The sequence below is a fragment of the Lolium rigidum genome, chromosome 1, assembly GCF_022539505.1.
Source record: "Lolium rigidum isolate FL_2022 chromosome 1, APGP_CSIRO_Lrig_0.1, whole genome shotgun sequence".
NCBI lineage: Eukaryota > Viridiplantae > Streptophyta > Magnoliopsida > Poales > Poaceae > Lolium > Lolium rigidum.
The window spans coordinates 92,681,444-92,697,513 of NC_061508.1; the positions used below are offsets into that span (position 1 = coordinate 92,681,444).

The 16,070-nt window shown below is 42.6% G+C and overlaps 1 protein-coding gene across 1 annotated transcript; it reads left to right on the forward strand.

Annotated features, from left to right (window-relative positions):
* The first annotated feature begins 2,044 nt into the window (after window positions 1-2,044).
* LOC124649042 (BTB/POZ and MATH domain-containing protein 2-like) lies at window positions 2,045-3,100 on the forward strand. Its single transcript, XM_047188728.1, has one exon. The coding sequence runs from the start codon at window positions 2,045-2,047 to the stop codon at window positions 3,098-3,100; it is 1,056 nt and encodes a 351-aa protein (XP_047044684.1).
* The last annotated feature ends 12,970 nt before the right edge of the window (window positions 3,101-16,070 follow it).

Below are 16,070 nucleotides of genomic sequence, written 5' to 3' on the forward strand. Positions count from 1 at the left end.
GAGGCACCGGGTTGATAGCTTGTAAACTAAAAAATATTCGTTAAAATATTCGATATGAAATTAGCTTTTTTTGCGTTGATAAGTTTTTAAATTTACGGTTGGTAAATGACGTATTTCAGGGTTGATAACATTTAGCCAAAAAAAATTGTCGAAACATATTAACATGGGTGCTAGTTTTGAAGATCTCGTCGAGACGAGTTCATTAGTGAAAACGTATGTTAAATTGAAGTTATCATTTGGGAGGTAAAACATTTTGAATTTTAGAATTAAGAAAGATTCTCGCTGACATCATTCTTTTTTGTCTCGTAGGGAATGCATGCAACTTTTTCATAAATAGAAAATTTTGTTAAACAATTGTTAGAAAAGAAAATATCGGCTAATAACATGTGAGCTAAAAAATTCATCAAAATATTTTAAATAAAATTAACTTTAGGGGTTGCCGTTGATCACTCAAGTACAGAGGGTTGATTATTCAAATAGAGAGAGTTGATAACTTTTAGTCCGAAAAAAAGTCGTCGAAACATATTAACATGGGTGCTAGTTTTGAAGATCTCGACGAGACCGGCTCATAGGTGAAAACAGATCTTAAATCGGAGTTGTCGTTTATGAGATAAAACGTTTTAAATTTTCAAATTCAGAAAGATTCTCGCTTACGTCATCAGATTTGTTCCCTTTCGCATGCATGCAGAACTTTCCCGAAATAGGATGTACTACAGTCCAAAACGTGCCTAAAATGGAAAAAATTATGTCCTAAACTGACCGCTCAATTTGCTTTGAGCAATTGACCGCTAGCTAGGGTAGCCCCTATGACTAGCCTAAAACGTCATACTATGGTAGATGTGGCATCGGTCGATGAGAAGTTAATTCAACATTAACTAAGGTGGTTTGGTCATATCCAATAAAACCTTCCCAGAAGTATAAGTTAACAATGAAATTTTGATGAGTATGAAAAACTAAAAGCAAGGAGAGAGGACGACTAAATTTAACATGGATGGAACATGGAAGCGGTAAAAGATATTTTAGGGATACAATGTCTAAAGATTTGGCTCGATATGGCTGCATGGATAGCGATCCATTCGCATGAGTAGTATCACTAGATCCGTATTTATATGCAGTTTTATATAAGTACGAATTTAATGTCATATATTTTGTTACTACTCATATATAAGTACTACATTTTCATATAAAGTTGTTTAAAGTTTACGAGCTTTGAAAGTACTCTTATTTAAAGAAGGAGAGAATACACCAGTGCATGGACATGCACAAGCCAGTCGTATGATACTACCTTCATCATAAAAGTTAAGGTTTATTTAAAAAAAATCATACAAAGTAAAGTTTAATCATACTTTTAAAAGAATCGATCAACAAATATAATATTTACCATATAAAAATATATTTTATTATCTATAGAATGATATTGATATTGATTTTGTATTTTGCTGGTTAATGATTTTTGGTAAAAATTTAGTTAAACTTGATATAGTTTAATTTAAAAAATAATAATATAAGCCTTAAGATTTGGAACGAAAATAGTAATATTTCATGCTGCCTCTATCTGATTGAGTGTGTTCTCGATTTCTTGGACCCCATGTTCTATGCTTACCTGACTTTGGCCGGCCACTGAAAACACGCATCCAGTTACCATCACTGAAGGTCGTCCGTAAGAGCTACTACTGGTTAAGCTTTTCTGAACCCAAAAAATTCACCTCACTTCCCCAGCAAACCCCTTCGGCCATTGCCTCATATCCTCACCAAAACAGCATGGGGGCCGCTACTACGATTCGTCGTGAAGGCCAAAGATCGGAGCAGTTAATAGGTGGTGAGGAGTAGACCGCGAAGGTGATTTTTGGTATTCTGCATTGACTGATCGATTACCTATTGGAGTAATAGCGTTTCAGTTTCCAACGCCCGTGAATGAATGATTCTCTAGTCTCTCTATCCGAGGAGTCGCCACCATGCAGTATAAATCGCCCTGCTCCACCGCGATGTCTTCTCGCCCTGATCCTTCCCCACGCATTCTGCTCTCCACCCTCCAGCCTTGGCGATGACAACAAACCTCACGGAAGCTGCGCACGCGGTGCGGACGCTCAGGATCGATGGCTACAGCGCGACTACGGCCATGGGTGAGGAAGATTCCATCAAATCCAGATGGAGCGTCGATGGGTACGAGTGGGAAGTCAGCGTCTATCCTGCAAGGGTACGCGTTCCCATGGATGAAGTTCCGTGGGTAGCAGCGGCGCTCAACCTTCTCAGCAAAGGCCGTACGAACGTCGTGATGGCGAATCTAGGGGCCCGTTTGGTAGATCCTCGAGGGTCGCTTCCAGCATCCCAACAGAAGAGCCAGGCTGAAACATTCAGTGGTCGCAAAGGCTTCTCATCTCCAGTCTTCGTTTTTCTTTTGCCGTCGCGTGATCTACCAGCGTCAGGCTACCTCTGGAATGATACTCTGACCGTGGAGTGCACGATCACGGTGCTCAAGGACATGCCGGTGCCCACGGTCCCGGTGAGCCAGGTGCTGCCCATGCCATCCTCCAACTTGGATCAGCACCTCGGTGAGCTCCTGCGTGCTGGGACTGGAGCGGATGTCACATTCGTTGTGGCCGGTGAGGCATTTCCTGCTCACAAGGCCATACTCGCTGCAAGGTCCCCTGTGCTCATGGCGGAGTTCTTTGGGCACATGAGGGAGACGAGCTCTGGACGTGTCCAGGTGCGGGGTGTTGCGCCGGCAGCCTTCAAGGCCATGCTGCACTTCGTCTACACCGACACTGTGCCTGAACTTGATCAGGAGGTGAAGGCCGTGGTGATGTCATGGGCTCAGCATCTCCTTGCGACTGCTGACAGGTATGGGCTGGACAGGCTGAAGCTGATTTGTGAAATAAAGCTTTCTGCTGGCATCACCGTCGACACGGCCGCGATGATATTGGCTCTGGCTGAGAAGCACAGCTGCTTGCACCTCAAGGCTAAGTGCGTGGAATTTATCGTGAGCACTCCCGCAATCCTTGATGCTGTGGTGGCGACGGAGGGGTATAGGCAGCTGGAGGCAAGCTGCCCTGCAGCGGTTACTAGCATTGTCATCTCCATGCGTGGCGGAAGGAATTGAAGCGTATAATTAGGTGCTGAATGTCCCAAATAAATCAGAGGATTGATGTTGTAGTTGAGCTTCACTATGCCCATCTTTTGCCTAATAATGGTGATTTATGTATGGCTTTCTATGTATGCTTTGAGCAATTATCTAGCGCTTGCATTTCTGCTGAAAATTTATGAAATTAATTTCATTCTAAATATTTCAAGCAATGGGAACCCATCTCTTTTCGGGCTTGTTTCTCATCATTGTGCATTTGCGCTTATTTCAACATATACGGCTGCTCAAGTGACATGCTTAATTTTGAAACTGTTTCACAGTGTCCTTTTGTATTGGTGGCACTACAGTGCGCAAACTCTGAAAATAACAAATATGCTGGTAAACTGTTTTGCGAACATATTTTAACTATTCAAAAGGAGATCAACATATTTTAATGTTCAAGAGGAGATCATGAAGTATTATTGTCTTTGCTAGAACATGCATGTACTCGGGCAGAAGGCGAAAGCTAAGTTATAATCGTAGTTACAACTTTTTGGGAAGTAATAAAATTGGACTTGACGCGCTTTTTAGCTCCTTCCAAAGAGGTGAATAATTTTGGGGTTATTACTCTACTGCCGAAAAAAGATAATGCGACACAAATTCAACAGTATCGTCCTATTTGCCTACTCAATGTGGTTTTTAAAATTTTCACTAAAGTTGCCACCATTCGTATTGCTGATGTAGCTCGTAATGTCATTAAACCTACTCAGATTGCATTCATGCCGGGCAAACCTGTTCTAGAGGGAGTGGTCGTGCTTCATGAGTCTGTACATGAATTGCATAGGAAAAAATTAGATGGTGTTCTTTTCAAAATTGACTTTGAGAAGGCGTATGATAAGGTTAATTGGCCATTTTTACTACAAGTTTTGCGTATGAAGGGGTTTGATGAAATCTGGTGTAATCGAATTAAACAATATGTACAAGGAGGGAGTGTGGGAATCAGGGTGAATGATGACATTGGCCATAATTTCCAAACTAGGAAAGGTTTGAGATAGGGTGATCCTTTATCTCCGATTCTTTTCAACATTGTTGCGGATATGCTAGCTATTCTTATTGCTAGAGCTAAGGAAGTGGGTGAAATAGGTGGTCTGTTATCTCATCTAGTTGACGGTGGCATTTCAATCCTACAATATGCTGATGACAATTTTATTTATGGAGCATGACATTGCCAAAGCACTGAATATGAATTCTATGTATTTTTGAGCTACTCTCTGGTTTGAAAATTAACTTTCATAAGAGCGAAATCTTTTGTTTTGGTAGAGCAAAGGATATTGAACAATAATATATGCAAATTTTTGGTTGTGAATCAGGAGCTCTACCTTTTAAATATCTTGGAATTCCCATCCATCACAGAATGTTGAGAAATGCTGAATGGAATCCGGTTGAAAGTTGTTTTGCTTCAAAATTAGGATGCTGGCGTAGTAAAATGCTTTCTTATGGGGGTCGGCTAGTTCTCATTAATTCGGTGTTAACAAGTTTACCAATATTTATGTTATCTTTCATGGAAATCCCAGTGGGGGTTAGGAAAAGATTAGATTTTTATAGATCTAATTTTTTCTGGCAATCTGATGAACAAAAGAAAAGATACATGCTCTCTAAATGGAACATGATTTGTAGGCCCAAAGATCGGGGGGACTAGGCATTGAAGTTCTGAAATTAAAGAACAAATGCTTACTTAGTAAATGGTTATTCAAACTTCTTACTGAACAAGGTATGTGGCAAGAAATTCTACATAATAAGTACCGACACTCTAAAACTCTGGCGCAAGTTGAGGCTAAACCTACAGATTCACCATTTTGGAAAGGTCTTATGAAAGTGAAATCTGATTTTTTTAGTAGAGGATTCTTCAAAGTTGGTGATGGTAGTTTGGTTCGTTTTTGGGAATATGTCTGGTTAGGGGATGTCCCTCTATCACAACAATATCCCTCTCTTTATAATATTGTTCAGCATAGAGATGTTTTGGTTTCCACTGTATTGGCTAATACCCCGTTGAATATTACATTCAGGAGAGGCTTAAATGATCACAAATATCTTGAGTGGTTACGTTTGTGTCAACATCTCATTACTATCAACCTTACTGACGAACCTGATAAATTTGTATGGCACAGTTAAGTCTATGTACCTTGACTATATGAATGGTCATACTAGATTCCTCTGCAAATATTTATGGAAACTTAAAATTCCTTTAAAGAAATTTTTTTTCATGTGGTTTCTTAACAATAAGGTTTTACTTACTAAGGACAATTTGGCCAAACGTAGGTGGACAGGGTCTCAAAAGTGTTGTTTCTGTGATACAAATAAAACCGTCGATCATTTATTCCTTGCATGCCCTTTTCCTACTATCATTTGGAGGATGATTTACTTTGCCTATAATATGCCGCCACCCACGAGTATTAATAATATGTTTGGGAACTGGTTGTATGGAGTTCCGAAAAAAAATATAAATATAGAATTAGAATTGGTATATCTGCTATATGCTGGACAATATGGAATACCAGAAATGATATGATTTTTAATAATCAGAAGGGTACTAACTTTTTGCAGGTTATTCATCGGGCTGTGCATTGGATACAGTTATGGGCTTTCCTGCTACCGGAGGATCAGCGCAAGGATATGGATACTGGCTGCCACAAGCTGCTGGTGGTTACTCAGGATTTCTACTACCGGGCTACTGGGTGGCGACACAGTAATAGGATAGAGTATGGTTAGCCTATTTAGGTGTCTTTTGTTCCGTTGGTTGATTCATGTTGCAACCATGTCGGGTTTATGACTGTACTTTATGTGATTTTTATACTTGCACTTCAGACTTTGTGAGTTTTAATAAAGAGGCCGTGTGCATCAATTGATGTAGAGGATGGGGCGATTGCTCCTTTATCTAAAAAAAATCTACAATCTGCCTCTCTCCTTAATGCGCTCTCGCATCTGCCCAGGTGACGCCTCTATTTTTCGAAGATTTATCAGTGCTTACTTACTCCTATGAGCGAGAAAGATTCAGCAATATGGTTTAAGCAAATAAAACAGATATTCGACGCACCACCTCATTTTTAGCAAAACATTTTGAAATTGCCTTGGTAATCTGCTTCCAAGGCAATGGTAAGGATTTAAAATCTCGCCAGCCACTTTAGTTGTGTTGAAGGTAGAGAGGGCCCTCGATCTATTTGTTGAAAGTGGAAATCAGTCCATTAGTCATAAAACTCATTTTTTTCGATAAGGGGCGCTTTATTACTCAAAAAGTTTTAAGTATTACACCTAGCCTCTGCATAAACAGGATGCACACAGCCGTTCCAAAGTCTAGGAGCCATCAATATGCGATAAAAAAGGATAAAAGCCAACTACTATGGCACTCCGTTGGCTTCAATTCTCCTACTATGCAGCCACCCATGTTGGGAAATAAACTCCGTGGCCGTGTTCTACAATCGTGTAGACACCTCCATAAAGAGGTCGCGATCCTCCAAACGCTGAAGTGGCGACCATGAACGGAGCAAAGCCGTACACCGATAGATGACCTGCATAAGAGAAGAAGTTTTGTCATTAAAAACCTTGTCATTCCTACATAGGCAAAGCGACCATGCAACCGCAATCGCTCCCACTCTGATAATCGTTTTGTACCTAGAATATAGATCTAGCAACACGATAGTCAAAGAAAAGGTGTTTTATTGTCTCTTCCTCGTGACAAAACACACATTTCATACAGCCTTGCCAGTAGCGCTTAACAAGGTTATCTTTAGTAAGAATCACACCTCTACGAAGATACCATGCAAAGATCTTTGTTTTGAGAGGTATCTTCATCTTCCAGATGGATTTATTATTTAAAACCGGTTGTGTAGCTAGGCATAGAGCTTTGTACATGGAGCTAACCGAAAATATGCCATTTTTGGTGAGACTCCAACGGAATTCATCCGTCCCCTGAACCAACTGGATAGAACCTAACCGCTGAAGCATTTCATTCCAGGAATCTAGCCGAGGACCAACAAGATCACGCCTGAACGTCATAGAGGGGGGGAGAAGATTCCATCACCTTCTGCAAAGTATCCCCTTTGTGACGAACAATAGTGTACAAGGCCGGATACTGTTCACGAAGAGTGGTTGTTCCCAGCCATATATCCTCCCAGAAACGTATCTCCGCCCCATTCTTAATGGAGAAGGACCCAAATGGGAAAAACTACTTCTTTGTTGCCATTATGCCAGCCAAAAAGTGTGAATCTCCAGGTTTCCACAGAACCTGGGATATCGCCTTTGAGCCAACGTACTTTTTCCGCAAAAGTTGTTGTCATACCCCATCCTCTATTAACAACCTGGCTAGCCATTTACCGAGCAAAGCTCTGTTCTTAACTTCAAGATCGTGAACACCAAGTCCACCTTCATTTGGACGACATACAACAGTACATTTAGTTAACCGGTATTTTTTCTTCTTTTATCCCCTTGCCAAAAGAATCTTGATCGGAAATAGTCCAATCTATGCAAGACTCCTTTTGTTAACTAGAAGAAAGAAATCATATGCAGTACCATGTTTGTGAGTACCGAATTAATGAGAACTATTCTTCCACCAAGGTATAGTAATTTACCTTTCCAACTAGTAAGACGTTTTTGAAGTCTTTCTTCAACAATTTTCCAATCAGCCAAAGTGAGTCTCCGATAGTGAATCGGAATGCCCAGGTAGCTAATTGGAATTGAAGCAATCCCACAGCCAAATAATTTAGCATATGAGTTGGCTTCATCGATGGCTTCACCGAAGCAAAACAATTCACTCTTATGGAAATTAATCTTAAGACCGGACAACTGCTCGAATGCTGAAAGAATTAAGTTTAGATTTCTTGCCTTTTCCAAGTCATGATCCATAAATAGAATTGTGTCATCGGCGTACTGAACGATGGATAAGCCGCCATCAACTAAGTGGGGGACTACACCTTCAATTTGACCATCGATCTTAGCGCGCTCTATAATAATTGCAAGCATATCCGCCACAATGTTAAATAATATTGGGGATAGTGGATCACCTTGCCTCAACCCTTTTCCGGTCTGAAAGTATTTACCAATGTCATCATTGACTTTAATGGCAACACTCTCACCAAAAACGAAGTTATTAATTAGAGCTTGCCAATCCTCAGAAAAACCTTTCATTCTAAGGTTCTGTTGAAGAAAGGACCACTTGAGTTTATCATAGGCTTTTTCAAAGTCGATCTTGAGGATTACCCTATTCAACTTTTTCCGATGCATCTCATGAATTGTCTCATGTAAGGTTACCACCCCATCTAGGATGTTTCTACCTTGCATGAAAGCAGTTTGAGAGGGACGCACCACCTTATCTGCCACTGAATTTAGTCGAATAGTAGCAACTTTTGTGAAAATCTTGAAACAAACATTTAGAAGGCATATTGGTCTGTATTGTTGAATCCGTTCCGCATCAGTAACCTTTGGTAGAAGAATAATTTCACCAAAATTGATACGGAACAGATCCAGTTGGCCATTATGAAGTTCGGCAAACAGGTCCAATAGATCAAATTTAATAATGTCCTAAGGGTTTGGTAGAATTCAGCTGGGAAACCATCGGGCCCTGGCGCCTTGTTGTGTTCCATTTGAAATACCGCTTTTCTTATCTCCTCCTTGGAATAAGGCTAAGTAAGAATGGTGTTTTCTTCAGGAGACACTTGGGGGATATCACCAATCCTGGATTCATCCATGGATACATCAGAATCCTCCGGGGCACCAAAGAGGCTTTTATAGTAAGAAGTAATATAGGACTTTAATTGCTCGTGACCTTTCAGACCCTCATCTTCCAGAGAATGAATGAGTTTCTTTCTATGGCGTCCATTGGCCATACTATGAAAGTATCTCATATTCGAATCTCTTTCTAACAAGAACTGAGATTTAGATCTCTGGTACCATTTGAGTTCCTCCTCTCGAAGTAATCCGACCAACTTTGCATTGTATTGACTTTTAAGTTCAATCTCATGCGTTGTTAGTGGACGTACTTCAACAAGAGCCTCTAACTCATCAATACATGATGATAGAGTGAGTTTCTCTTTTTTGAGATGTTCCGCCATTTGCCTAGCCCACCCTCCAAGGTATCTACACATGGAGCGTAATTTATTATTCCACCTTTGGATTGGAGTGCTACCAGCAACAGGTTTGTCCCAAATAAATTTAATCATATCCGAAAAGCCATCCCGGTTAAGCCATCCAAGTTCAAATTTGAACGGACGTCTACGGGGCGGCAAGGGTGAACCAGTAGATAACAGAATTGGAGCATGATCTGACAAAGCTTCAATCTGAGGAAGAACCCGTACTGAAACTAGAGGGAATTTAAATTTCCAATCGGAGTTCATCAGTACTCGATCCAACTTCTCGTAAGTAGGCTCGGGGAGACTATTCGCCCATGTGAATTGTCTTCGACCCATTGAAACCTCTCTCAAATCCAAGCTGTCAACGATAGCGTTGAATAAGAAAGGCTAGTGGATGTCAAATCTGCCCCTACTCTTCTCATGAGGGTATCTCAGCAAATTAAAATCCCCGCCTATAATGATAGGGTGCAGATTAATTATCCTTCGCTAGATTAACCAACTCCTGAAGAAAAGCAGGTTTATGAACATCCTGGGCAGCACCATATACAGACACCAAACTCCATATGAAATTATCGGACTTATTCCAGATGTGAAGCTTAATATGAAAGTCACCTCAGGAATTATCCAAAATTTCCATGGTTGTAGTTCGAATGCCAACTAATAGGCCACCAGAACGCCCCCGAGGCGGACGGGATACCCAAGCAATGTCTTCCCCGCCTGACAGGAGATTTAGAAAACTTGTTGAATAGTTCCGTTTGCCCGTCTCGGAGATAGCAACAAAATCTAAAACATGTTCCCTAATGCTTTCAGCGATGAGTAAGTGTTTAGCCAAGTCTTACAGACCTCTGCTATTCTCAAACATTCCATTCATTTGGAAACAATTGGAGATTTAGACACTTTAGCCTTTTTATTAGGCCATGCGTTACGCTTAATGGATGAAAGTCTTGATTTACGCTCAGCCGCTTGTAATTCAATACAAGAGCCTAGAGCGGTGTCATCTAGACCGACCTCCGACACCTCTCCAACAAGGTGTGAAAGAAGCTGTCCTTCTGAGACGGTGTACGCTTCCTCCTCACCCTCGTCAGAAAAAGAGGTATCTGACTTACTCGAAAGCGTAGGAGTAAATTTGAGTCTATCAAACTCCATACGTCTCAGAGCATTAGCCGAAACAACAATAGAAGTAATAGAAGAACCCAACGAAAGCCCCACATTATGCAACTTAGAAGCCATACGAATTGTTGGGAAAGGTAAAAAAGACTTTGAATTATTAACGGTACCTGAAAAGTCAAGGTTTGACTCCACCTTGCGACGCATGGCCTTTGCCATGGAGTCTTCATCTGTCACCATCGTCCCATCTATGCCGACCCCATGTCGAGTACTTCGACGAATGGGGGCGACCGCGGTGGCGCCCGAGGTTCGCGAAGTGACTGCAGCCCTAGGGAGGTGGTAGACGAAGTAGACCCTCCCCTAGCAGGCTCCACGCGAGGGGCTCTAGCCACGCCCCCAGCTGGAGGAGGTGACGCCACGTCGACGTCCAAGCCCAAGGCCGCACTAGGCGACGCCTGCTGGCTCGCCTGGAGGGACGGCGGAGTGGGTGACATAGGCATCCCCAATGGGCCTGCCGAAGATGGTACCCGGGGTCTACTGAAGGCCCACGACCCGAAGGATAAGAAGAATCGGAAGCCCAAATTATTATTAAGGAAAGCTAGAATTGTATTAGGAAACAATACTTGTAATCTTGCGCGACGGGTCAGAAACCCTCCCGGACTCTGTAAACTTGTGTATTACGAAACCCTCGGCTCCACCTCCTATATAAGGGGGAGTCGAGGGACAAAGAAAGTATCGAATTTACTGTCAACACAACCCTAGTTTCATATTCGTCGAGTACTTTTCGGCTGAAACCTTCGAGATCTACTTGCCCTCTACATCCAACGAAACCCTAGTCTACAATCCGTAGGCATTGACAAGTTAATACCTTGTCAATTGGCGCCGTCTGTGGGATTTAGAGGCGACAAGGAGCTGATCTCGATGGCACGTTCAAGATCGTCGACTTCATCGGTAGCAAGCAACATCATGGACAGAGGTAAACAGATCGAAACTGGTCTCGTTGATTTTGTTCCTCACCCGCCCTCCCGTTTGGATGCATATGCGTATCTGGAGGAGCCCATGGAGATGACGTTTGGAAAGTTCCACTTCCGCGTCGAGAAGGAAGGATCATATCGTCTCGAAATTCCGATCTCGTCGGGATTATCGGCGGTCGATCCCGATATTTCGAACTCAGCATCATCAACAGAGTCAAGCGACGGAGAAATTTCGTCGCCACGCTTCATCAGCACCAGGGCAAGTGAAAAGCTCGCCAAAATCTTCAGCGACATATCCTTCGAGTCATCCGCGGACTCCGATATAAGCGATGACTCGAGTAGCGTCGACAGCTTCAACTTCATCGACAGATCCACTACTGTGGGCAAGGTCTTCACCAATCTATATGATGGTGTCACCAAACCCATCAAAGTTCAAAATTCAAAATATCATCAGGTTTATGCCATTGGAGAAACAAGTCGCGATCAGGAGGAGACATCAGAGGCTTTCGACGAATTGGGAAATCCATATGTCGATCCCTCTGACCTAAGGCGAGGTTTGGGCACTAAATATGCCGGGCCTACACCACGCGTCAGAGTTCAACTTCCACAAGCAGCATGGGATATAGCCGCGAGAGCTATGGATGGTTCTGAACCAATGGAGACAACCGCTACGGCGGAAGAATTGCAAGCATACCAATATAGGCTCGCCAGAACGGGAAGAGAATTGGAAAAACAGACAGCTGCTCTGAACAGAAGAAAGGAGGCAGCTTCCGCATCAAGCAGGCGACGAGCGGAGTTAAGTCGACAGTCAGGAACTTCGGGAGATAGTCATAGAGAAGCTCCTAGGAGAGCAAGATCTCGGCTGCAAAACATACCTGAAGCAGAAAGAGAGACTTTAATCCAAAACCTCGATATGTCCTTTATGTCAATCGACACGAGGGGGAATATTATTCCAAAAACACGGGAAGCAGGATACATGGCAACGCAAGATTTCATCCTAGCGTCCAGGCCACCTCCCGGAGATCCAAGAGAAGCGTTGTATAACATGGCCATGGCAGGATGTGGAGCCATGGGAGCAGTGTTCGCAGCTACACCTCCCGAAGGAACTGCAAGGCAAAATAGTCCGAGACCTACCGCAGTAGTGCAAGATCCACCGAGAGCAAGTGGAGCTAGAGACACAACGACTCAGCCCAGAGTGGGTAGAGCTCGACAAGAAAGAAGGGAACATCGGCATTCACCAGAAGTTGCCGAAGAAGATATGTGTGGACTCCCGTGTTTTACGAGGCGAGTCCGAAAAACTCGAGTCCCGTCAGGATTCAAGTTACCTGATAGTTTCAAGAAATTCGATGGCCTACAAAATTCTGAGGATTGGCTAGTCGATTACCTAGAGACGGTGAAATTGATAGGTGGCACCAGGGCAACAGCAATGCAGAGTATTCAAATACACCTGAGTGGAGCCGCAAGATCCTGGATAAAGAAACTTCCTCCGGGATCCATCGACAACTCGGGACAGTTTTGAGGATGTGTTCGTCAAGAACTTCCGATCAACCTGCAAAAAACTGGCATCACTAGAAGAGTTGAGATCGTGTCGAAAAAAACATGATGAATCGATGAGAAAGTACATCCAAAGGTGGAACATCATCAAAAACTCGGCAGAGAATATATCTGATGAGAGAGCAATAGATGCGTTTGTGGCAGGAATTCAGCGAGGAGATTTTGTCGAAGACTTTGGGAGAACTAACCCAAGGACAGTGTCAGCATTGATGGAGATAGCAAACAGATGGGCAGACGGAGAGGATGCTGTTCACAATAAGCGACACAGGTCACCAGAGGAGGACCGTAGCCGAAACTTTCAAAATAGAAGGCGATTTCCTCGGCAATTCTCGAGTTACGATGCTCCTGGCCAAATATCGGCTGGTTTTCGGGGAAATGATACGTCTCCAACGTATCGATAATTTCTTATGTTCCATGCCACATTATTGATGTTATCTACATGTTTTATGCACACTTTATGTCATATTCGTGCATTTTCTGGAACTAACCTATTAACAAGATGCCGAAGTGCCGATTCTTTGTTTTACGCTGTTTTTGGTTTCGAAATCCTAGTAATGAAATATTCTCGGAATTGGACGAAATCAACGCCCAGGGTCCTATTTTGCCACGAAGCTTCCAGAAGTCCGAAGAGGAGACGAAGAGGGGCCACGAGGGGGCCACACCCTAGGGCGGCGCGGCCCCCCCTTGGTCGCGCGGCCCTGTGGTGTGGGGCCCTCGTGCCGCCTCTTGACCTGCCCTTCCGCCTACAAATAGCCTCCGTCGACGAAACCCCCGATACCGAGAGCCACGGTACGGAAAACCTTATCGAGACGCCGCCGCCGCCGATCCCATCTCGGGGGATCCGGGAGCTCGCCTCCGGCACCCTGCCGGAGAGGGGATTCATCTCCCGGAGGACTCTACACCGCCATGGTCGCCTCCGGAGTGATGTGCGAGTAGTCTACCCCTGGACTATGGGTCCATAGCAGTAGCTAGATGGTTGTCTTCTCCCCATTGTGCTTCATTGTCGGATCTTGTGAGCTGCCTAACATGATCAAGATCATCTATCTGTAATTCTATATGTTGCGTTTGTTGGGATCCGATGAATAGAGAATACTTGTTATGTTGATTATCAAAGTTATATCTATGTGTTGTTTATGATCTTGCATGCTCTCCGTTACTAGTAGATGCTCGGCCAAGTAGATGCTTGTAACTCCAAGAGGGAGTATTTATGCTCGATAGTGGGTTCATGCCTGCATTGACACACGGGACGATGTGACGAGAAAGTTCTAAGGTTGTGTTGTCTTGTTGCCACTAGGGATAAAACATTGATGCTATGTCTAAGGATGTAGTTGTTGATTACATTACGCACCATACTTAATGCAATTGTCCGTTGCTTTGCAACTTAATACTTGGAGGGGGTTCGGATGATAACTCTGAAGGTGGACTTTTTAGGCATAGATGCGGTTGGATGGCGGTCTATGTACTTTGTCGTAATGCCCAATTAAATCTCACTATACTCATCATGATATGTATGTGCATGGTCATGCCCTCTTTATTTGTCAATTGCCCAAGCTGTAATTTGTTCACCCAACATGCTGTTTATCTTATGGGAGAGACACCTCTAGTGAGCTGTGGACCCCGGTCCAATTCTCTTTACTTGAAATACAATCTACTTGCAATACTTGTTCTACTGTTTTCTCGCAAACAATCATCTTCCACACAATATGGTTAATCCTTTGTTACAGCAAGCCGGTGAGATTGACAACCTCACTGTTTCGTTGGGGCAAAGTACTTTGGTTGTGTTGTGCGGGTTCCACGTTGGCGCCGGAATCTCCGGTGTTGCGCCGCACTACATCCCGCCGCCATCAACCTTCAACGTGCTTCTTGGCTCCTACTCGGTTCGATAACCTTGGTTTCATACTGAGGAAACTTGCCGCTGTACGCATCACACCTTCCTCTTGGGGTTCCCAACGGACGCGTGCTGTACGCGTATCAAGCAGCTTTTCTGGCGCCGTTGCCGGGGAGATCAAGACACGCTGCAAGGGGAGTCTCCACTTCTCAATCTCTTTACTTTGTTTTTGTTTTGCTTTATTTTATTTACTACTTTGTTTGCTGCACTAAATCAAAATACAAAAAATTTAGTTGCTAGTTTTACTTTATTTGCTATCTTGTTTGCTATATCAAAAACACAAAAAAAATTAGTTACTTGCATTTACTTTATCTAGTTTGCTTTATTTACTGTTGCTAAAATGGCCAACGCTGAAAATACTAAGTTGTGTGACTTCACAACCACAAATAATAATTATTTCTTATGCACACCTATTGCTCCACCTGCTACTACAGCAGAATTCTTTGAAATTAAACCTGCTTTACTGAATCTTGTTATGCGAGAGCAATTTTCCAGTGTTAGTTCCGATGATGCTGCTGCCCATCTTAATAATTTTGTTGAATTATGTGAAATGCAAAAGTATAAGGATGTAGATGGTGACATTATAAAATTAAAATTGTTCCCTTTCTCATTAAGAGGAAGAGCTAAAGATTGGTTGCTATCTCTGCCTAAGAATAGTATTGATTCATGGACTAAATGCAAGGATGCTTTTATTGGTAGATATTATCCCCCTGCTAAAATTATATCTTTGAGGAGTAGCATAATGAATTTTAAACAATTAGATACTGAACATGTTGCTCAAGCTTGGGAAAGAATGAAATCTTTGGTTAAAAATTGCCCAACACATGGACTGACTACTTGGATGATCATCCAAACCTTCTATGCAGGACTAAATTTTTCTTCGCGGAATTTATTGGATTCAGCTGCTGGAGGTACCTTTATGTCCATCACTCTTGGTGAAGCAACAAGGCTCCTTGATAATATGATGATCAACTACTCTGAATGGCACACGGAAAGAGCTCCACAAGGTAAGAAGGTAAATTCTGTCGAAGAAACCTCTTCCTTGAGTGATAAGATTGATGCTATTATGTCTATGCTTGTGAATGATAGGACTAATATTGATCCTAATAATGTTCCATTAGCTTCATTGGTTGCACAAGAAGAACATGTTGATGTAAACTTCATTAAAAATAAAAATTTCAACAACAATGCTTACCGGAACAATTCTAGTAATAACTATAGGCCATATCCTTATAATAATGGCAACGACTATGGTAATTCTTATGGGAATTCTTACAACAATAATAGGAATTCACCCCCTGGACTTGAAGCCATGCTTAAAGAATTTATTAGTACACAAACTGCTTTTAACAAATCTGTTGAAG

Excerpts from the sequence above, each read along its gene's own strand:
- LOC124649042 (XM_047188728.1), top strand. The coding sequence starts at position 2,045 with ATGACAACAAACCTCACGGAAGCTGCGCACGCGGTGCGGACGCTCAGG.